The 23762-nt window shown below is 40.6% G+C and overlaps 1 protein-coding gene across 1 annotated transcript; it reads left to right on the top strand.

Annotated features, from left to right (window-relative positions):
• On the top strand, nucleotides 1–23579 carry nol10 (nucleolar protein 10). The gene is made up of 21 exons (XM_063909729.1): nucleotides 1–183; nucleotides 566–611; nucleotides 703–801; nucleotides 890–967; nucleotides 1054–1091; nucleotides 1595–1731; nucleotides 1901–1966; nucleotides 4488–4548; nucleotides 4915–5000; nucleotides 5493–5571; nucleotides 6731–6880; nucleotides 7034–7100; nucleotides 8399–8451; nucleotides 13001–13127; nucleotides 16315–16394; nucleotides 16509–16607; nucleotides 19765–19857; nucleotides 20002–20178; nucleotides 21184–21497; nucleotides 21763–21865; nucleotides 22900–23579. Exons 1-21 carry the CDS (start codon nucleotides 118–120, stop codon nucleotides 23092–23094), a joined length of 2214 nt encoding a protein of 737 aa, XP_063765799.1. The 5' UTR covers nucleotides 1–117; the 3' UTR covers nucleotides 23095–23579.
• Nucleotides 23580–23762: the final 183 nt, after the last annotated feature.

The following is a 23762-nucleotide window of genomic DNA, read 5'->3' as shown; positions in this document are numbered from 1 at the left end:
GGTGAAACTCACCATCACTTCCTGTTTTTGCCCCTGAGCAACAACGTGGATTCAATGCAGGTTGCCGGTGTGCAGTAACAGTGTTATGTGTGACCAGAGTCTTATTCACTTAATACAATGCAGATATCTAGTGTGAATGACGTGAAGATTTATAATTTAAGTCATGGAAAATCTCTGCCTGAGGTAAGAAGCTCAACGCGCTCGAGCGTACTTAAAGGGATAAAGTTACTGCTTGACGTTAAATCAGGAGCTAACTGTTAGCTAACACAAGTAGCCCTGACACCTGTAGTTCTGACAATGTGTATTAACAACATTTCAAGATCAAACAATATTGAAGACAACACGGTTTTCATGTCCCACATTGCACAGCTCGTTTCAGTAAATGCTCTAACAGTAATATAGGCTTACATTAACCCAGAAGAGAGTAGTAGGAAACATACTTATAAGGTTCGAAAGCTAAAATAAGCCATAAGAGAGTAATATGAAACATAGCAATTAGGTTTGAGCTATAAGTGTTCCTGTATTTTTATGACAACTCCTAATCACATACACCTCTTTGATGCAGTGGCTGTCAGATCGGAAGAAGAGGCAATTACAGAAGAAAGATGTTGGTGAGTTGATCCGTTCCATTTCATTACTACAGACAGGTACATTTTCCGTCTTTATTCTAAATTCTGTACAAATATTTTTCTTCTTTTCCAGACATTCAGCGCAGGATTGAGCTCATCCAGGACTTTGAGATGCCCACAGTGTGCACTTCCATCAAAGTGTCCAGGGATGGGCAGTTCATTCTGGCAACAGGTAAGACAAACTGGATTTTAAAAGTAAAAGTGAATGATAATTCAAATATATGGTGGTTGAAAAGAAATCTGTTTTCCATTCATTTTAGGTACTTACAAACCCAGGATTCGCTGCTATGACACATACCAGCTGTCCCTAAAGTTTGAGCGGTGTCTGGATTCAGATGGTAAGTCAGTGCAAACACCTTCTTGTTATAAGGCATTTGTGTTGTGTCTGTCTCAATCAATTAACTTCTTTCTCTGTTTCTCATAGTTGTGGCTTTTGACATCCTGTCTGATGACTACTCAAAGGTAATAACCCCCCCACACAAACACACACACACACGCACACATTTCATAGACGCTGTTTTATACTTTTGATTTTATGCATGCTTTGTGTCATGTATTTTTATGGTTTTTTAAATGCATAACATTGTCTTGCCTTACATTTTAAGTAAGTGTGAGGTTATCAGATACTAGTAGTGACCCCATGCTTTGAAACTGGCAAACTTTTTGTGAGTTGTTAAACATTTTATTTTATGCTAAATAAGCTAAGATAATTAGGAGAAATCTATAAATATATCATTTCCCAGCACCATTTTTTAGGGGTGATGGTCACATATTTTTACTAAACATGAGGGGTATACTACCCAAAAAAATTGTGTTATCTCTGTGGTAAATTCATTAGTGGCACAGCTGGTTATGGTTTGAATACCCTTGATAAACTAAACATTTGAAATGAAAATGCAATAAATAATTCAGTACATTTGACACTTGCTTCTAAATTTGAATTCCCTTTCTGTTTATCTGTACAGTTGGTGTTCTTGCACTGCGACCGCTTCGTAGAGTTCCACTCCCAGCATGGACATTACTACAAGACACGTATTCCGAAGTTTGGACGGGACTTTTCTTACCACTACCCTTCCTGTGACCTCTTCTTTGTGGGGACAAGGTGAGAGAGGGTTATTGACTGTCCTTACAGCTGCACAACTTCTGTGGCATGAGATACATAATATTTTACTTCTGGCATGTTTTGTTATTCCTCCCGTGCGTGTCAGAGAAATATGCGGGCTGGGCGACACTGTTAAGGTTTTTTGTTTTTTGTTTTTGTTCCTCTTCAGTTCCGAGGTGTTCAGACTGAATCTGGAGCAAGGGCGCTTCCTTAACTCACTTCAGACCGATGCTGTGTAAGTATAACAATGTTTGTGCCCTTCGCTGTTAATATGTGCATGGTCTGACAATATTTACAGATCTCAACTTGAAAAATGTTTTCCTTATGTGTTTATCCCATCATAAGCCTGACCTTGACTACACTGTCTGTTTTCAGTACAAAGTTTATCAACAGAAAGGTGTTTTCACATAGCTCTTACAATGAAGGAGCAGATGTCTGAATAGTTGAATCTCTCGGAATGTTTCCTCTTAAATTCATTGTGAGCGACATCAGATCCAGGATTTCTAAATGAGAGATAAAGAGTAGAAACTAGAGATGCACCGGTGCTAAATTTCTTGGCCGATACCGATGTTAAGAATAACAATTGGGCCGATGTTTTAATAGATTTTTTTTGCGCTGTTCATAGGCTGAGCAAGTCCGTTATTATAACCTTCTAGTACGCTGTTTAGAAAGTACGCTGCTTGCCCGGACCACCCGCAGCTCTGCCCGCTGAGCGGTGAGCTGAGCAAAACACATGTTTAGAGTTAAACCACACTTTTATCTACCGCTGAATCTACCTAAACTAGTCAAAAATATATTTACTCTTTACTGTCGGATCACTCATTACTGACTCAGCGAGACAGATATGGACCAGCTTTCAGGCGAGGTAGAGGGAGAGAGGAAAAGAGAGCGCTCCATTTATTATTCACCTGCTATTATTCCAAAGTTGCTGTTAACTTTGGAATAATGTAGTTAATCTACATAAGTAGTTTGTTTTTAATGAATTATTATTTAATTATGTCGTGTTCTGTTTGTAGAAAAACACCATGCTGCCGCTGTTGACTAATCTACTTTTCATGAGGCAATAAATCAAAACACATTTATGAAACTTCTTTTAAATGTAACATTTTAGTCAGACAGAGAATCTTATTGTGAAAATTAACAAAAGCCTCTGATGAACGTTTTATAACGTACTTATGAGACAAGTTTTAAGTACCAACAAAGCCCAGAACAATATTTGAGTGAACGATGTAGATGAAACAATTATTAGAACAGCAATAAAAAACAATATAGATATACAACAGAAATAGAGCTTCTCACATGGAACGTTCTGTTCTGTATTCTCCAGTATCCAAGTGCGGACTCATTTCTGGGAATTGGGGCCTCTGCAAAGAAACTATGAAGTTGCTGCGAGGCATTTGTTTTGGGCTGTTCTGCCCCTTTTTCATCCAGCATCTCTTCCAAGATGTCATGCAAGGTGGTACGTGCTTCGTCCGTTCTTGCCCTCTTGATCCACGGATGATCATCTGCCTCTTCGTGCGTCTCCTCTCCAGCACCGACTGCGGGCCCATCCTTCAGTTGCGCCTCAAATGTTGCTTGTGCGCACTGCGCACTGTTTCTGCTCCAAAAGGCTTTCTAACATGTAAAATGTACTGTTCCAACGTGTGGTGACGTCTTGCAGTAGCTGTTTAGGTTTCATTACCAGCTGTATCTGTGTATCCTGTAGCCGCGAGTAGGCCACGTTTCGCACATGTTGTGGAATGCCTGTGAAATAGCAGCTGCGGAGTGGGACCCTGTAAATTCCTGGGCATGCAAGACTGCTTTGATCAAGTCAAAATCTTTATCAACCCATTGCGCAGTTAGGCTCAGCATGCTCACGGGGCTTACATCGGAACTCCAAATATCCGTTGTAAAACTGATGCCTGGGATGTCTTGAGCAAGTAGTCCGTGGATGTGTGTGGCTACCGCCATCAATTTGCGGACGTGTGCTGGGGAGTGTGTAGCTGGGCTCTAAATGTTCCATGAGGCCACGAAAACCCACGTCCTCCAGAAAGGAGAAAGGCTGGTCATCCAACGCAATAAACTCCATCACTTTGTTGGTGATTCCACTCGCTTTGGCGCTGTCTGCGGCATATTTTTTCCCTTTTGAAAAGCTGTGGTTAACAAGGATTGGGATGTTCTGATTGGTTTTGCTTTTTTCGCCTGGTCATCTTTCCGTTTCTTATCATTTTTTAGGTAATCGTTGTACACATCACTGTGTCTACTTTTCAAATGGCATATTAGATTAGATGTGCTGAACGACTTGGCTACTGTACCTCCTCTTGCAATGTCAATGGAACACTTTTTGCAAACTGCAAATCGCGGACCTCTTGGTGAAACAGTGAAATAGTCCCACACTGCCGACATGTTGCGTTTTTGTTATCTTTAGTTAATGTTTTTTATATATATAGACAAACTACGTGTGTCACAGATGTTATGACGTGTATTATTTAACGCTCGAAAAAGTAACAAAAACATCGGCAACTGCCATCGGTGAATGTTTCCTCATTTGACGATGTGCCGATGGCAGTTAATAGACCAGACATCGGCCGATGCCGATGTATCGGTGCATCCCTAGTAGAAACCCATGAAAAACTCAATATTTGACATATTTAAAATGATGGTGGTTTAACTCTAGTTTTGTCCAGAGCAAAACGTGTGATCTGTTATGAACTGACTAGGACGATGCTAATGTTTTCAGCTGATATTCATGTCACCTGTTTTTGTGGACTTCTCAGGGAAAACAACGTGTGTGACATCAACCCCGTCCATCATTTGCTCGCCACAGGATCCACGGAGGTAAGTGCTATAGCAGGCTGTGTGGAAATGAGCCACTGGAACTGTTAGGTCTTATTGCATTAAAGAATACACAAAGGCATATACCAGATATTTTTATACAAACTAAATGTGGTATGGGATGGGCTTGTTTGGATCTTTTTCCTCTTTTTTTATAAAGATATTGTGTGCAATAGGCATTACACACTGTCTTGGCAGATGAACATACTGTAAGTAATCTCACTTACATTAGGAGCTGCAAACATGACAACTTGCCCATTGCATTTTTATGTCAAAGTCCCAGTAATAAAAAAAAATCTAGTATACTAATATCTTCTGTTCCCCTGCATTTATCTGACTTTGTCTGACCTCTCTTCCGTTGATAACTAGGGGAAGGTGGAGTGCTGGGACCCTCGTGTCCGGACCAGAGTAGGCAAGCTGGACTGCGCTCTGAGCAGCCTCGCTGAGGGAGCAGAGTATGTACCAAGCGGCCACACCCAGAGAACATTGCTATTCAGCTAACGATGCCTATCAAGCCACATTTCACTTCTCCACCACCTGTATAGGGGGGAATAACAAAAACAAGCTGTGCATTATTACAGTACACTTTGAGATGTCCAGCTTGTATGGGATTCACAGTTTTACCTTGTGCCACATCACCAACAGTGAAGATTAGCTAGTTACTTTACAACCATAAAGCCAAAATCAAATCTATTATATACAACCAATTTGTTTAGGATTAAATTAACATAATCGCAAATCATTTACAAGAGCACGACTTTCTTCACAGATCTTACGTTTCAAATGCCTCCCAAAGTGACGCATTTACCTTAAAACTATAAACGATTGTATGTACTACGGTGAAAACACCCACCATAGTCTGTTTGAAAACACTGCAGTGATTTAACCATATTTCGTAGTTTTGTTTTTTGTCTCACTTGTTATTCTCATTGTGTTTTTGTCGACAGAGTTCAAAGTTTGCCCTCCGTTACTGCTTTGAAGTTTAACGGCTCCCTCACCTTGGCAGTAGGCACCAGCACAGGACAGGTGAGCCAAAGACACTGAAGATATAAGATGTAGCATTTCTACATGTTAAGAAATGTCTATAAACTTATTTATTGTGTTGAGTTGTGCATTATTGCAATGTTTCCAGTCATTTTCAAACTTAGAGAAATCCGTCATTTTAATCAAGGGTACGGTCAGTTTCACTTATGCCAGAAACCACATTTTTATCAAAAACTAAAAAAGAATCATCTTTTACCCAGTTGAAGGATTTAAGTCATCAACTGTCTGGATGTTAAGCTACCAGAGAAAGAAGCTGAACAATCATTGGCAGCATAGTAAATGATGCATGGACTGCATTTACTGAATATAGTGCATTTCCAGTCTGTTTGACCCCTCAAAGCACTTTCACAGCAAGTCAGCATTCACAGACACTAACATTCACACACCCTTGTCCAGGGATACATCAATATGTTGACTATATTGGAAGACGACCACACTTCTTCATAGTCGCATCCAAACAGAATTGGAGAAACACATATTTTTAACATGAAACTTCTCTATGCCGTATTTTTACCAACACTAAACAACGTTTATAGAATAATAGGGCTCCTGGTAAAACCTCCGAAACAAGATCACCCGCCATGATCACTTCACAACCAACCTCTGACTTTGTGTTTGTTTTAACCAGCAGAGAATCTATAACCATCATGGCCCCCGGTAGACCCCCTCACATATAACATCACTGACTATAACACCCCCTGTTGTGTTAATAACTGTGCAATACGTTTCTGGCTGCTATACTTTTGTTTTTGTGTATTTTGTAAATTGTGTGATTCTTGTATATAACACTTTTTTGTATCTTGGGTGTAACATTAAGCTGTCTTTGGCTCTTTCTGCTGTAACAATGCAAATTTCCCCTCTGTGGGACTATTAAAGGTGTTTGATTCTGATTAAATAAGAGACCTCTAGTAGCGGAACATCGTATATTGTGTGTTCCTGAGATTTGTTTTTCTCATAAACTGGTGGCTGATGTTATTCAGTCTCTAAAAAGCCACACTGTTCTCAAAACAAACTCAATTTTGACTAAAAACAGTTTATAAATGTAGCCATTTGCTGTTGGTTTGAATGACAGTAGGATTTTGAAGAATTAAATGATGTTAAAACTACAACAATTTTATTAACACTTTGCTTTTTCTTGAAGGTGCTGCTCTATGACCTGCGCTCCAACCAGCCTCTGCTGGTTAAAGATCACTTCTACAACCTGCCAATCAAGTCACTCAACTTCCACGACCAGCTGGACCTGGTAGTGTCTGCCGACTCCAAGATCATAAAAGTCTGGAACAAAGACAGTGTAAGATTCAACGACACTACAGAACCTAACTTTGGCTTTATGTGGATGATGATGGGTTTTGTTTTTTAGCGTTATTAAACAACAGTACACAAATATCAGGACTGGACTGTCTGAATCTTCTGTTTAACTTTGATTTATTCTGTGTATTCACAGGGCAAGGCTTTCTCCTCCATACAACCTCAGACCAACATCAATGATGTTTGTATCTACCCTAACACAGGTGAGAACATTTCTTCCAAGGATACCAATCACAAGTTAATTTAGTTTATATCTTTATCTTATTTATTCTCTATTTGACCAATGCTGGAAACGAGTCATCGTAGCAGTAGGAAGAAATGTATTGAAAAGTAATACATCTGTTTTATTGTGGTTCTTCTGGTTGTACATAAAACAATGCAAATACTAATTAAAACAAGGCTTTGAAGGGCAAACGAAAAAATGTTGATCGAAAAGGTGCATGCTGAAGCCTAAGCTTATTTTTGTTGACACTTTTTACACTTTCTATCTAAGCATCCTTTTAAAGTACTACGTATAAGCTATACCAACAAAAAGTAGAAAACAGAAACAAAATTTGAGTGTCAAGCGTTTAATTAACCCATTATAGTCTGATTTCTGTGCTATGTGTTAACAACCTTATGTCTACACTTTTATTATCACAACCCCTTTGACAGATACATCTATTCTTAGTTTTTGTCCGTTTTTAAATACATACGAACTACCTGTAATTTATAACAACCTCAGCATACAGTAAGGAAGCACATTTTTTGGGCTTGAAAATGATCTGCCCGATTTTAGGTTCACTAGAACACAACATTTTAAACCATGTAAGGTAATAAAAAGTACATGCTGATTTAATTACACTACTCATAGCTCTCTTTTTTAGCATGAACATTGGATTCCTAGATACATTACACTTTATAAAATTGTAGAATGAAAATGCTATACACTCCAACATAAATTGTGACTTTTAATTGTCTTGGGACTGATATGGTCCCTTTATAAATGTGGATTGGTCGGGAGGAATAGGAGGAGTTTTTCACCTCCAGGGGACGCCATCTTCCAGTAAAGTATATACTGTGGGCAGTTTTGTCTTGTCTGTCATTGCAAGGAACAGAACTAAACTTTTTACATGGAAGTTATCATTGTGTTTTCTATGTTGTTTTCATGAGGCTTCATTGTTCAAACTGTTAAAGAGCAGAGAGCTAAAGACCCCTTCCTACTTTTATTTCTCACAAATTCTTTTGTCTTTTTCCTTTCACGTGCCTAACTGGTTTAACAGTTTTCTTTAAGGAAGATTTGGACAAAAGTAATTCTGCCCTAAGGATAGGCAGATAAAGTCCCATTCACTACTCTGCATACCAGTAGCATCCCAAGGCTAATGGGAGCTTCCGAGTGTTATTGGACCTTCAAATGTTCACGAGCGGAACTAAATTCAATGTTTACACCACAGATGGCACTCTATTAATATCTTTCCACGTCCTCACATTGTTTTGCCTGCATCCTGTGTCCCCTCGTCAGGTATGCTCTTCACTGCCAATGAGGATCCCAAGATGAACACATTCTACATCCCGGTGAGTCAAGAGGCATCGGCACTCCTCACTGTTTAGTTTGTAGCACGCAGGTCACACTCACATGGTGTTCCTCAGGTGCATGTTTGATACAAATACCCAATTGTGCAATAATAGTTACTCGATGCAAAACAGGTTTGTTTGTATTAAGCTTATTCAGGTGTTTAAAAACAACACTTGTGGGCGGAATCAAGAAATAGGTAGTTGGCAGTTTGTTTTCCCTTGTGAATGTGGTTCTCACAAGGAGGCCAAACATGAGTAAAGCTGCTGAAGCTTGTTGTTGTCAACAGACCGTCCTGCAAATCTGATATGATATAACAGCGAGGTTATTTTAGAGCAGGTGTGTGTTAACAGTACACTACATTTTGCTTTGTGTAAAGGGACTTTAATCCAGGAATGATAGACGTGGTCATGCTGAATTTGATGTCCTGCATTAGAAGGGTGAATCACCTTCAGGGCCATGCTTGTATTTTGAGTTTTTAGGAACATGTTTGTAAAACAACATAATTGTATGTGTTATTACACCCTCTGCGTTTAGGCAAATCTCTCTTTGTTGCTTTGTGTTACAGATTCAGTTTGCCACAGTTTCATATAATGCCTTGTTTATAGGGACTTGTCAAACTTTTTTTGAATTCTCCTATCATCTTTCCGTGACCCCATGAACTGGTCATTGGTTTCAACAAGAGCTGGGCGATATATTGAGTACTCAATGTAAGTAGAACAGGCCTGTTCTAATAACAATGTTAGGAAATGACTGTAATATTGAGTATAAATTGTCCCGTGATTTTTTAAAGCTGCAGGCATGAGACCCACAGACAGAAAAAGTTTAAACCGCGTACTTGGCGGCGGAAGATACATCCCGGCCGGCAGCTCTTACCACTGAGCCGAGAGGTTTTTTAGTTCACTATTAACGAGCCGTCATTTCACCTCCTTAAAAAAACGCCTTTTCCTAACCTCTGTGGGAAACTTCATGGGGTCACGGAAAGATGATAAGAGAATTCTTTAGGACTTCGGGAAAGACAGCTGTTTTGAGAATCCGAATGAACTTGCACTATATAATGTTAAGATGCGGTTATTATTAATGTGTGTCTTCCATGGAGAAACAATTATTATTTATTTGGCCAAGTCCTTTATGTCCTGAGGGACTTTTATGGTATCGTATGTAATCTCAGAAATCAATTTTCTTGGGAAAAAGACAAGACTTTCCAAGCTTGTTCATTTAGGCGTGTGAATAATCCGACATTTATGCTTCTGTAATGTTTCTTCGTATAAAACTGCTCTCACTCACAGCTCTGGCTGTGTCTGTTGCACAGCTTATCAGCTGGAAGCTCAGTAGTGGTTAAGCTAAAGAATGACCAGGTGCTGGAGGCTAGACTTTGTCCCCAATGTTTGACTTTGTGTGATGTCATCATGTATTGCACCATTTTCAATGCATGGTAGAGCATGACTCAACTTGACTTTCTCTTTTTGGTTTTCTGTGAATAGGGAAGTACCTGGCTTGTGCTTTTTTTTATGGTTACACATTTTCAAGTTTTCAAGTAAGCAGAACTAAAACTTCTTGGTTTATTTTAACTGCAGACCACAGTTGGTCTCTAGCTCGACATGGTAAATCCTACAAAATCCTGCAGTCTTAAAACAGCCAATGGGAGGTCAATTTCAACAGCAAAAAAATGTAGGCAGACGCTGTTTGTACCCGGGTGACTATAATAAACAATTCTATTTTCACACGGGTGACTATAGTCAACAATGCGATTTGCACCCGGGATGTATATTGTCACCCTGGGTTTATCTAGCATGGCAGAAACAAATGCACCCAGATATATGGGGCAATATTTGACGAGGGCAATGGCAGCCTCCAAAGTTACGATGGAACGCCAGAAAAAATGTACATTTTCGCAATCAATTGGCAAAATTGATCCCAGAACTACAGCGATCAGCCCAGATCCCGCCTTCATTGAGGTGCCGCTATAATAACTGTATTCTGAGGGCATATGTATCTGGGTTGGGACTATCTTGCCAACACTCAAACCAATCTACTTTACATTTCACAACTTTGTTGCTGAAGACCAGTTTGAATACCCTGCAACGCGGGAAGTTATTTAAATCAGCAGTTCTATAGAAAACACGGGCAGCCCAGCCAGAATGTGGTTCGCAAAATGTCCAACATGTCTTTGGGAGCACGTTTCAGTGTTTCTTCTTTAGCAAAAAACACGCCCTTGTCTATGCCATTGCGTTACTGGTGAGAGAAACTTCACACACTATGAATGTTTACCTATAATATGTGATTGTTCTTGGTATATTAAGTGTTTTTTCTGCCATTCTGAGACACTCTGACTGAACCTGAATTTCCAGCTAATGCCCTTTATTCCAAAAGAAACAATAAAACAGGAGCTGTGGGGGTGACCCTTCAAAGGATAAGATCAAAACCTTTTCAAGTCCACCCTAATTCAACGGTTACTTGATACTACACATTGAAAGGGTTATGGCACATTGCAATCCTCCTTTGTGTCCATACTAGCCATAAAGTAACCCCTTATAAGGATTCTAATGTCAGAGATTGGAATCAAAAAGCCTCAAGTTCAGCTGTTATACTCCTTGAACAGCGTTTCCTTGATGAGACCCGAAGGAGTCACATGGTAGTCACATGTACTGTATGTCCACTGCCGGGACAAAACTCTCAATCTCAATTGTTGAACCTACGAACAGCTGATTGACCAAGATAGCCACTTATTATAGCTTATGCAGACTTCCCAAATAGCATAAAAGCTGGACTTTAGCATGCAATTTTGCACAGAATAAAGTAATTGGACTTGGTCCTCATTACTTACAGAGCTGCCCCTTTTTCAATTGTATCTCTTTAACATTCAATATGGATATGAGGGATAATGACCGCAACAAGGGATTTCCATGATAAGGAAACATTAACAATCAATAGCTAATTATCTTAAATTGCATCAACTACAAGATCCACATGTTATAAACAGTGTTTTAATTCAAATTATTACATGGCTTAGTTAAATATTCGATTCTGATTTGTCAATTCAGAACATGTGACACATTGTTAATCCAGTAGTACAGGCCGTTTGTCAAGGATTTATTGACTGTTGTTAAGGAGGATCAAGAAAGAGAAAGTAAAATATGTTAAAATACGGGGAGCTGGACGTCAGATAAATCACCAGAAGACCGACAGGAAGTTAACAGGAACACGGTAAGGGCTCAGCAGCGTTTAAGAACTTGTTAGTGGATCAGAAACTGTGAACAGTCACAGAAACTCTCGATCAGTGCTGCCGTAAAGTTGTTGTCGCAGTTCCAGCCGTTGGAGGTTTTTTTTCTTTGTGGAAGAAATTAGATAATTTTTGAGTCAATAAAATAATTTGAATTAATATTGGGAGTCGAGTCGTTAGTTTCTTTAGTATCTGGCCCTGTAATAAGCGGGATAATGTGCAGAAAACACATGTTCCGATGATAAGCATCTGATGGCAACAGTCCCTATAATATTTTGGCGGTTCAGTAGTTGCCAGGGGATACCTGGGCCAAGAATGCCTTTTCTCTGAAGCACTAGTTGTTTACAGCCCAAGGAGCAGCTAAAGATGTGAAATTGGCATTTACAACCATATTTTAGTAGCCTCTTTACAAGCTCATGTTAAGTAACTAAAACTAAATCCTCACCAGAAGTTGGCCAATGGGTTCTGATTTTGCATATCCACCAATGCGTATCCGCTCTTTTGCGCTTCTCATGGGGTGTTGAACCCAAGCCTGCTCGAACTTGATCTTCTCCCATCTCGCAAATTCTGCATTCACAATCTGTTTATGACAAACTAAAATTTGAATACTTAATGATACTCACACATAAGGTGCGTCGTTGCTATTCAACAAATAGCCGGACACATTTTTTTAAATGATATATTTATCAAATAATGCTACACAGCCTCCAGGCTCCATTAGAGAATAAATTAGATTAACTAAAAATTAAAGTCTAGCCTATCTTTCTTCAATCAGTAAAAATCATCCATAGCCATTAAATAGCTGAGAACACATTTAACATTTTAACATAGTAAGCATATCATAGCTACTTGTCAAGCTTGAATAAATCAAGTGCAGGCAGGAATGCACATACAGACACCGTCATGCCATTTTCTTGTAGCCCAGGGGAATTTAAAGCCCACAAATACATTTGATTTACACCCAAAGACAGGCAGATGGTGCGTAGAATGTACTAACCTTAACTTATGTACCCAATGCATTTATTTAAAGGTCTTACTATTTTTTTAAACAAAACTACTCGTGGTTACAACCAGAGTTCCTTCTAGATTTGCTCGACCTGAGAATCAGTGACACTCTGCTGTGCCAGGGCTTTCGCTAGTAGTTTCGGGTAACGTCAGCACAATTCCAGGTTCTTTGAAAATAGCTCAGTAATGCCTAACTGGAATGGAAACTAGAGCTTCTACCTCGAGTCTATTTCTGTTTCAACAAATACACGTCAAGTTTCGTACTTACTCAACAATCTAAATCTAAACCAGTGGTATGTGTGTGCTTGTGCGTGTGTGTTCAGGCTCTCGGCCCTGCACCTCGGTGGTGCTCCTTCCTGGACAACTTGACGGAGGAGCTGGAGGAGAGTCCGGAGAGCACAGTGTACGATGACTACAAGTTTGTAACCCGGAAGGACCTGGACAATCTTGGTGAGACCTTGCAGCATTCATTTCTCCTGAAAAAGCTCACCAAACTCAAAAATGTACACCTAATTCCAAATGTTCCCGAAACCATGCAACCCCAATTGGTTCATTTAACTTTTGTAATTTAAAAGAGGGTTAAAAATAAAGACAAAACTGCATACAAAGGGAATTTAATCTTGGCCCTCAAAGTCAAACGCAAAATCTATAAATCAATCTGCCACCTTAGGTTTCCACAGGTGGCTAGACTACCTCATTAGAGGCCTAGTGAAAGATCAAGAGGTTTTAGGTAAGAAGTGTGTGTGTGTGTGTGTGTGTGTGTGGGGATGGGAGGAAGGAGGGTCGGGGGAGTAGATACTGGAAGGGTTGAATGAACATTGGAATGCATGCTCAGCAATAAAGAGATCAAATGACAAGAAGCAGAAAGGTGGTTGGCTGCTGTGGAATAAAAGGAGATGAGGGGGCAGGGAGGGGAGCAGCAGGGTTGGTTTACAGAAGCTGTGTGATGTGGCCATGTTATGTAACCTGGAGGCATCTTAGGTAAGGGCAATTAGTCACCATTCTCTATGTCACTCTACACGTTCTCACTTGCGTCAGGCCTTTGAGCAATCAATATGATTTGTAACAATCACCTGGGTGTGCCGCTGATCCCATTCATACCTGGGGGAAAGTTATGAGGCAGTTCATTTTTCTCTTACTGTACAATCACAGCGAATGACACACAAATGTTTATCTTTTTAAAAACATTAATCCTTAGCTAATGCCTTAAAGGTCCCCTATGATGCAAAATGCACTTTTTAATGTCTGTAATACATATATACACTATATAGACAAAAGTGTTGGGACACCTACACATTACACCCAAAGGCCAAATTATTAGGCATTAATAGTAAGTGGGTCCCCTCTTTGCAGCTGTAACAGCTTCCTCTCTTCTGGGAAGGCTTTCTACAAGATTTGGGAGTGTGTCTGTGGGAATTTTTGCCAATTCATCCAGAACAGCACTTGTGAGGTCAGACACTGATGTTGGACGAGAGGGTGTGGCTCGCATTTCTGTTCTAGTTCATCCAAAAGGTGATCAATGGGGTTGTGGTCAGGTCTCTGTGCGGGCCAGTCAAGTTCTTCCACACAAAACTCATCCAGCCATGTCTTTATGGAACTTGCTTTGTGCACTGGGGCACAGTCATGCTGGAACAGAGAAGGGCCTTCCCCAAACTGTTTCCACAAAGTTGGAGGCATAGAATAGTCCAGAATGACTTGGTAAGACGAAGCATTAAGAATCCCCTTCACTGGAACTAAGGGTCCGAGGCCAACCCCACCAAAACAACCCCCATATACCAGAGTGTCCCAATATTGTTGTCTATAGTGTATGTCTCCCCTGTGTGTTAAGAGACTCAGAAAGTTTCAGCATAAGAGGTTGTCTCTCTTTCTGCGAAAGTAGATATGGTGCAAAATGCGAGAGCTTGTAAAACCTGATGTGAGCACTTGCAGAAAACAAATCTGAGCTTGTGTGCATACATTTACACTTGTATAAACTATCCCCTTATATGGGAACAAAATTTGAAGTCACAGGAAAAGAAAAAGTTTTGTAGCTTGTAGAAGAAAAAAATCTGCAACTTGGTTATTACAACCTTTCAAATCAGTCCTTACAACTTCATGAATCTGCTCTGTGGCAGTATAAATTGACGAATCTGCTTCGTTGACTTTTGCTACACTTCTTGCGATGAATGTGTCGCTAAAGTAATTTTCACTTGTAGATGTGGGGGAGGGAGGGGGTTTGGAGCGAAGGGGCGGAGCAATCAGAACAACGAGGCTCAAGCTCGGGTCAGTCACACAGTCATATGCCCGTATAGTCAGTTCATGGCGAGTACGGAAAGAACAAGTTGTAACAAGCAGAAGCGCTGAGCAAAGTGACTAGAACATGACCTCACACTTCTAAAAAACAAACACTTTAGAAAGTCAGGCAACACTAACCAGGCTTAGTGTGATTCTGTTTGTATTACCTTACTTTAATGACCATCCGTTCACAGTTATTGATCATTGCGAAGAGCAGGCAGACGTTTTTTCTGTTTTGTATTATAGCCAGTTTTATTTCTACAAGCTACAAAACGTTATTTTTTTCTGTGACTTCAAATTTTGATCACAGATTCGTGGATATTTTATACAAGTGTAAATGTATGCACATAAGCTCAGATTTTTTTTTCTGCAAGTGCTCACATTGTACTCTACAAGTGCTCACATCAGCTTTTACAAGCTCTCGCATTTTGTACCATATCTACCTTCATACTTTCCCTCCTGATCCAAGAATGTGAAAGCCGCTCAAAAAATTGGTGAGTTTCGGGTTCATACGTGACGTAAAATGAATCTTTGACTTTTACGTCAGTTCTGCACGTTTAATCACGGCGGCGTTTCTGTCGGTAGACACCTTCCTTTTCGGAGTCACCGCTTGCATGCGGACACTCCGAAGAAGAATTAGATATACTTTATTGATCCCTTACAGGGACATTTCTTTCCCAAAGGGGCGTGGCCAGCAGCAGCTCATTTTTATTTAAAGCTACAGACCCAAAATCATCACTTTTGCAACATGGCTGAAACAGAGGCGTATGAGGCATGCTACAATGGATGATCTGTTTGCTATTTTGAGCAAAACACTTCACACACATGTTTAGTATAGATATGGCCCTACAAAATATTGTTCAAATATAGCATAATAGGAGACCTTTAACCTCAACAAGATTGAAGCTTGGTGTTTAAATGACAAAGAAATGCGTAAGAAAATGTTTTGTCTATTTCTTTACTGTGAAAGGCGACTGCTACAGGAGTGTATCAGTCATGCCTTTGGCTAATGTTAAAGAAGATAGCCATCTTAGTTCAGAATATGTAGCGTCTATGCTTTTTGTTGTCATTATATAGCGTAACACGGCCCAAGTAACGTGATTGGTTGATGCATTTATTTGAATAAAGTCCTCCTTGTTTTGATAATCAATTATGCAGTTATGTCTCCTTGTAAAATGTATTTTTCTATATGAAAGTATTTGAGACATAAAACCGTTCTAAAATGGTTTTACAGAATACCCATATTTCTAATTAAATAGATTTGGTGCCCTTTAATGGCTTGATTGAATAACTTTCTGTTTTATAGATCTATTTAGCCAATGAAAGGTAATCATGCTGACCTTGTGTTTTCTTTATGTGTCAGGTTTGTCTCACCTGGTGGGATCATCTCTCCTGAGAGCCTACATGCACGGCTATTTCATGGACATCAGGCTTTATCACAAGGTGAGGCGCCATTCAAAGTCTGTGTTAACCTATCTTAAATAGTGTTGAATATACACTGATGATACATCAGATCAAACATTTGGTTGAAGTGTCTGTTTGCTGTTTGTCTTGCAGGTGAAAACCATGGCAAATCCTTTCGCTTACGAGGAGTATCGCAAGGATAAGATCCGCCAGAAGATCGAGGAATCCAGGACACAGAGAGTCCAGGTTAAGGTGAGCGGTCCAGACATAAAGTCTCTACTTTCTACCAGTGGTTACAGCTTGTCACACAAGTTGGTTTAAGGGTGAACATCTTTCTAGTATTATCTTTCATTTACATTTTCGTGTCAACATATATCAGATCCACTTTGCTTTTTAAGGTGGTTTGGTCTGGACAATTTATTAAGCCTTTTCCTATGTTAGCACTTAGCATTTTGTGCTTCGCTTGTCATTTCACGCTATGGTCTCGCCCTGGCCTTTGGCTTTTTTTTGCAATGACTACCTAACTTAGTTACATAACTTAGAGGGGCCCTATCATGCATTATTCCCTTTCATGTAGTGTGTCATTTTGTGAATGCCAAATATATAGATACCTTTCTATAAATACAAATATGAACCTAAAATAACCATTTTACTTTTAGCGACCCTATCTCAGAACGTTTTTCAGACCCTGACCAGAACAAATAGTTCTTTTTTTTATCAAAACGTTAAACACACGTGTAAAACTGTGACTCCATTTCTGTTTGTGACGAGTTGGGGATGAGTGACACAGGAAATAGCCCCAAAGTAGCGTGATATTATGAAGTGTTCCATGGGATGAAGTTGGTTCAACACCTGAATGCAAAGCACATTTCTTTAAGCCAGGGGTGCCCAACCTTTTTTGAACCAAGATCTACTTTCAAAGTTGATAGTGTGTCGAGATCTACCAAGCCATATCGAAAGCCATAGCGTAGCCACAATTAACTGTGCACCTATATAATAACACAATTTTCTGACACGAAGATCAAGTTTTAACAATAATAATACATTTATTGAAGTAAATGTACGTCGTGCAAAGAATAAGCACAAGAAGGCCTAGGACTGGCCTGTAACAACACAGCAAAATACAACCCAATTAATACAATGCCTAATTTAAGTTGGAAAAGTGGTTCTCTACCTTAGTGGGACTTCTGGCACTGAGAGGAGGAAGCTAGTCTCTCATAGTCCGGACAGTAGGAGCTGAGTGCCAGCCGTAAGCAGGTCGCAAGGTGGTCATCAGTCATGGTGGATCTGTATTTTGACTTAATGATTTTCATATGTGAAAAGGCAGACTCACACAAATATGTTGATCCAAAAAGTGCAGTCAAATTCTTTGCAGTTTGTCTGAAGTTGGGGTACTTCTCTGTCTGCATTAGATTCCAGAATTGGACATTTGTGTCAGGTGTAGCTCTTGATTTGAGCTCAATGTCATTATTTAGTGTGAGGATCTCATTCTCAATAGCACCGCTATCCAGGTTGAAGAGTGATGCCACTTTGGACGTTATACAATCCACATCTATATTCTCCCCAAATGGAAAACTGAGAAAACTGACAACAGGCTCAATGGATGCAAAGTCAGTAAAGCGCCTGTCAAATTCTGACAAGATGCTTTGCACTTGATCATCATAACGTGCACTCTCAAGCTCCGCACAGTCTTTGCCCTGACGCTTAAGTTCTGTGTCCATGTGTGGAAAGTTCCGCAGATCACACTGTTGCAACCTGCTTGATAGCAGCTGTAACTTGCTTTTAAAGGTGTTCACGGAGCTGATCATGTTGATGATGTGTTTGTTCTTACCCTGCAGCTCTAGATTCAAGTTATTGAGCTTGTCAGTCAGATCAGTAAGAAAGGCTAAATCCAAGAGCCACTGACTGTCTTCTAGCTGTGCATATTCAGCATGGTTTGAACGTTTCAGAAATTCTTTAATTTCGGGCAACAATTCAGAAAACCGTTCCAGAAATGTACCTCTGCTGAGCCACCTTACATCTGTGTGCAGCAGCAGATCTGCGTGTTCTGCACCGGTCTCCTCCAGTTGCGCACGGAATAATCTCTTCTGCAGACTCCTGGCCCAAACAGAACAGGCAATCTTGTTAGCCACATCAATCACGTCTTTCGTATTTAAAATCTTCCCGCACAACCCTTGCTGGTGAATTATACAATGGTACTTCAGGAAATCCGGGAAAGATTCAGACTGTTTGCACAATCCAATGAACCCAGCAGTACGTCCAATCATTGCTGGAGCCCCATCGGTTGTAATGGAGATGAGTTTGAAGAGGGGCAACTTGCTCTTACTAACTAATTCCATAAAAACCGGAAAGATATCTGTGCCTCTTGGGTGCCCTTTCAAAGGTAAAATGGTCAGCAGCTCTTCTTTTACACTCATATTGTCGAAAACCATTCTAATGAACACACATAGCCTAGCCACATCCACAGCATCAGTGGATTCATCGAGTTGAATCGCCATTCCCTCGCATCGCCGTGTAACAGAATTTCTTGATAGCTGCACATCCTGAATAGCAGACCCAATCTCCTTTCGATTTTTAAAATCGGCAAAAAGCGCATCTGCGGCTTCCATGAACGCTTCTTTCACAATCTCACCATCCTTGAAAGATTTCTTTCCTTTTGCAAGAACACGACAGACACGATAAGAAGCTATGGTTGCAGCCTTACTTGTGGTATTGGGCCTGGTAAAAATGGACTGTTGTGCTGCTAGCTGAATTTTCAATTCCTTGACTTTTCGGGCGCGCAGTGGTGATTTAGCTGGGAAGTTTGTATCGTAGCTCTTGTGGACCGTCTTGAAATGCCGCTCCAAATTCCCTTTCTGTGGTAAAGCCACATTTGCATTGCAGATAAGACATATGGACTTGGCATTCGAATACACGAAAAAATAATCCTCCTCCCACTCTGAATGAAAATGATAAGTTTTAGATGTTTTAGCTTCTGCCGCCATGGTAGTATCCACTCGCTCTACTCAAGCTTCTCGCGCCCTTCCGAGTCCTTAGTTAGAACCTAGCAACCATACCATGCGCGCGCAGATAGAAAGAAGCGCGTGAGATTTTTTTCTTTGATTATGCCTGATCTACCTATAGCTGTACAAATCTACACACTGCTTCAGGCGATCAGCAGTTCATTGTGCCTATTTAAGATGTTTTAAGTTGGAAGTTTTAATGTAGGCCTATTTTACACAACAGTAGGAGGATAGCCTACACACAACATTTTCTCGCGATCGACTGGAACTCAGCCCGCGATAGACTGGTAGACCGCTGCTTTAAGCGGATAAAACAAATAACCTTAAGCTTACTAAAAATGTAAATGTCGATTCAGGGATTAGGCTGATCATACTAACTGTGTGGGTGTGTGTGTGTGTGTGTGTAGAAGCTGCCCAAGGTGAACAAGGAGCTGGCTCTCAAGCTGATGGAGGAGGGTGATGACGAAGCAGAGCTGACTTCTAGGAAAAAGAAGGGCAAGGTAGGAGGACAGATATGTCAACCTGTCTCCATTAGCACTTCCCAAATCTTTGATGTTATTTTCTTTTAATATATTTTATGCAAGAGAAAACACACCAACTATTAATCTTTTCCCCCTCCCCATCTCAACTTATCAAACTTGCAGGCTCTCCCCAGCGTCCTGGGAGACGACCGCTTCAAGGTGATGTTCGAGAACCCTGAGTACCAGGTGGACGAGCGGAGCGAAGAGTTCCGCCTCCTCAACCCCATCGTCTCCAAGGTGGGACAGAAGAGGAAGAAGAAGCTGCGTCTGATGGCTCAGCAGGCCGCCACCGCCCAACAGGTAACGCTGAACCTACCTTTAACACTATTCTTTCACAGGTAGGGACACGTACAGGTAGTACAGAGTGGGGCAATATGGCGGTGTATACAGTGCAACGGTAGAACAATGAGCACCGTTAAAAACTTGGCAATTCTGTTTCCACCAGGGTAGGTATTGCTATGGTTCTTAGATGATCTTGTGTGATATTGAAAATCTAGCTCCCTTGCAAGGTCTAGTGCAGGAATGGTTGAAATTATAGAAACGGAGGAGGAAGAACAGTCGCACTTTATTTTATTTTGATAGTGTTTTCAGCTTTTTGAAGTTACAGATGAGCAAATCTTGTAGGAAAAGTCAAGTATTCTTGTTTTTTTCTGTGAGTTTTATGTTGCACTAACTATAGTCGGGCATGTATTTATTTGTTAATTACCGCTTCCATTTTGAAATAAATTAGCTCTACTGTTTTGTGTTTCTAACTTAAGTTTTGACCTGAGGCAAATAAAAGGGGGAAATAGCAGGGTATGGTTATTTTAAACCATTTCTTAATTGAAATATCACATCGAATACTGTTTTGTTATACTGTTACCATGTTATTATAAAAACATTTTTCCATGATAAAAGAATTTGGTCATATTGCCCACACACAGTCTCCAGGCATCTACAACATCTGGTATTTTACCGGGTTATTGATATCACATTGAATTTGCCCATCCCTAATTTACAAATGCAAGTGTATGAGCGTAGGACATCTAGCCTTCTAAGTTTGGAGCTGCTCCCACGTAAAGCGAAGCAGTTCTTAGGAGGAATATTAATTGGTTCTTGCCAGAAGGAAGCGTAACTAAGTACATACCATGTACTGGATTAAGAGTGAAATGACCTTGCGGCGCTTCTCAATCCCCCAAGACACTGTCATCTGTTTTTCTGTTGTTTGCAATCACAAACCATATATTTAGACATGGTATCAGAGGAGACTTCAGATGTATTTTGGTGCCAAGAAACAATATCACATGAATGGCTTTCTCCACCCAGGCTGATAAGGACGACGAGGAGCCCGAGGGGCAAGCCAGCTCCGAGGAGGAGAGCTCCGACGACGACAAGAGCTGGGTGGAGGAGGTGCGGGAGCAGCGGAGGTTGCTCTGGGAGGAGGGCCGGGATCGCCGGCGGCAGGAGAGGAAGGAAGCGGACCGTAACACTGTGCTGCTGGATAAGGAACAAAACGGAGGAGACGAAACCTCACACTCGGCCGAGAGCAAGAAGACACGCCAGCCTCAGTATTATCAGATTAAAGCCGGGGAGGAGTTCAGAAGCTTTAACGACATGGCCCGCAAGCAGAAACTACAGAAGTATGTGGAAATGTATCAAATAGTGTTGGTGGGTTATTGAGCAAGATATTTTTGTACTAATATTTAGACTTTTGCTTCAGGGTTTGCAGCTGTTTTTAATGGGGGATAACCTTACCTGTCCAGTAGTCAATACATTAAAATATTTATTAGAACAAATACAATTTATTAGAACAAATCAAACAAAATGATAACTCTGTTCTCTGACAGCGCTGGGATACCCTTTGGTACAGAGTTTCTGAGGAATGTGTCATTTTTATTTTCCCAGGGCTTCTTTGGAGGACCGCCTGAAGTTAGAGGACTACTCTGGAACCGGTGCTATGGCTGACACTGCAGTGGGCAGCAAGCAGCTGACCTTCAGTCTCAAGAAGGTAAACCTGGTGCACCATGCTCTGTCCAACCTGTGCTCACCCCTATCACTCCATCTAACTTCTTCAAACTAGCCATTTGTCCAAGGTGGAGAGGATGCATTGGCTTGGAGTATTTTTAAATCCATGCAGTCCGTCAAGAAACATTATTTCCAGCTCTCGCATACAGTAGACAGTCACTGCAACATTTTTATATATTTTGGTAAAGCAAAAGGCGTTTTACATAAATGACAACACTTCACATACCAACATGCTGAGTACTGTTTAGAAAGGATAAACTAAGAGTAATGTTGTCGAAACCCAAACAAGAAATAAATGAGCAACCGCTTATTATAAGAGAGCATAATTGTACGACAATATATTTAAAATAATCGAAGGCAGCGAGAAAAATACCCCAAAAGCAGAAAACCACATTTTTATTATTATTGTATTCTATAAACTACTGACAATTTCTCTGTGTTGGAATTCAACAGACACTGGAATGGTTGCCATACATGTAGAGATTCAGATTCAAGAAAAATGTGGAGTGGTCTCTTAATTTTTTTCTGAGCTGTATTTTTTTTAAAAAGGCATAAGGAACAACATTTGAACAATACAAATAGTCCATTGTTATATATTTGGTTTGTGTACTTATATCATGCAACATTTTTCAAAAAAATCTTGTTTTTTCTTCTGTAATGTTCCCAATATCTGACAGAAGCTGTGATAAAAATGTTTTAAGCCACATTTTTACAATACACTTTCTAAATGTTGTTGTTATTAACTACATCTCTTAACCCAATAAGTCATCAGATGGCTGGATCGTCCAAAAAAGTAATCAGAGAAGCGAACTGAGCAAGTTTTGCTTATTTATGTGTGTATTTAACTGAGTTTACATTAAAAAAGAACCTGGAAATGAGCAATGGTTCACTCTGGCTGTTCTTTCCCCAAAGTATGAATGTACAATTTGTTCACTCCATGAAGGTGCAGGTGGTGGGAACACACAGCGGGACATTTTTATTTATTTAACGTGTGCCTTTTCCTTTTCTCATTTGCAGTCAGATCAGCAGAGGAAGCAGCAGCAGGCAGAGCGGGATCACCACGAGGAGAGGAGGAAGCTGAGGCGCTCGGCCGGACACCTGAGCAGCGAGCGCGGCAGAGGCTGGGGGGGTGGCCGGGGGAGAGGGGGTGGGAGGGGGAGAGGGGGAGGAAGAGGAGGGGGAGGAAGAGGGAGAGGAAGAGGCCAGTACTGAGGAGGAAAGCCGACTCGTACTCGGCTCACTTCAAGGTTTTGAGGCAGCTTCAATTAACTCAACTTTCAAGTATTGAAGATTTTAAGCTCTAGAGACATCCTGGAGACTCGGGATTGTGCACCATTGGCAAAGACTGACATTGATGAAGAGACATGCCTTCCCCCACCCTGCTCCTGGGTGGTCTCTGCCATGTGTTTTACGTGCTTTCTGCCAATTTAGAGCACATTATAAAAGATTACTCATGTCGGTGCCTGACTGTGTGCATATAATGTTTATGCCATTATCTAAAATACCTTGTCTACATACTTTTTAAGCAGGCAGACGGAGTTAAAGTACTGCTCCTCAGCCTACTACTTGCAGTAAATTGGGGGATAGGAAATGTAAAAAAAAATGTATTTTTAATGCCTTTTGTTATTACTGAATACGGTTAAGCCAACACTGGGTTAACAACTCTTGTGCTGTATATTATATTTGGTACAACGCTTTCTTGTCTACATTGTTTTTATTGCTCAAAATGTGCAAATGCTCAAACTACGCCATGCTTCCAGCTCACTACCTTCATGCGTCACAGCTAAGAGGAGGGGAGGAGAAAATGTTAGTGCGGGAAGTTTTTTTTCTCTTTTCCCCGCCAGCAACAGCAGTTCTTGGAAATGGAAGGTCTGTCTGGG

Source organism: Eleginops maclovinus, chromosome 19, assembly GCF_036324505.1.
Source record: "Eleginops maclovinus isolate JMC-PN-2008 ecotype Puerto Natales chromosome 19, JC_Emac_rtc_rv5, whole genome shotgun sequence".
Taxonomy (NCBI): domain Eukaryota; kingdom Metazoa; phylum Chordata; class Actinopteri; order Perciformes; family Eleginopidae; genus Eleginops; species Eleginops maclovinus.
Note: the sequence above shows the minus strand (reverse complement) of the source record. Positions and strands in the feature narration are given on the sequence as shown.

Excerpts from the sequence above, each read along its gene's own strand:
- nol10 (XM_063909729.1), top strand. The coding sequence starts at position 118 with ATGCAGATATCTAGTGTGAATGACGTGAAGATTTATAATTTAAGTCAT. Across the intron at positions 184-565 it reads ATGGAAAATCTCTGCCTGAG|TGGCTGTCAGATCGGAAGAA; the intron begins GTAAGAAGCTCA and ends TCTTTGATGCAG. Across the intron at positions 968-1,053 it reads GCGGTGTCTGGATTCAGATG|TTGTGGCTTTTGACATCCTG; the intron begins GTAAGTCAGTGC and ends TGTTTCTCATAG.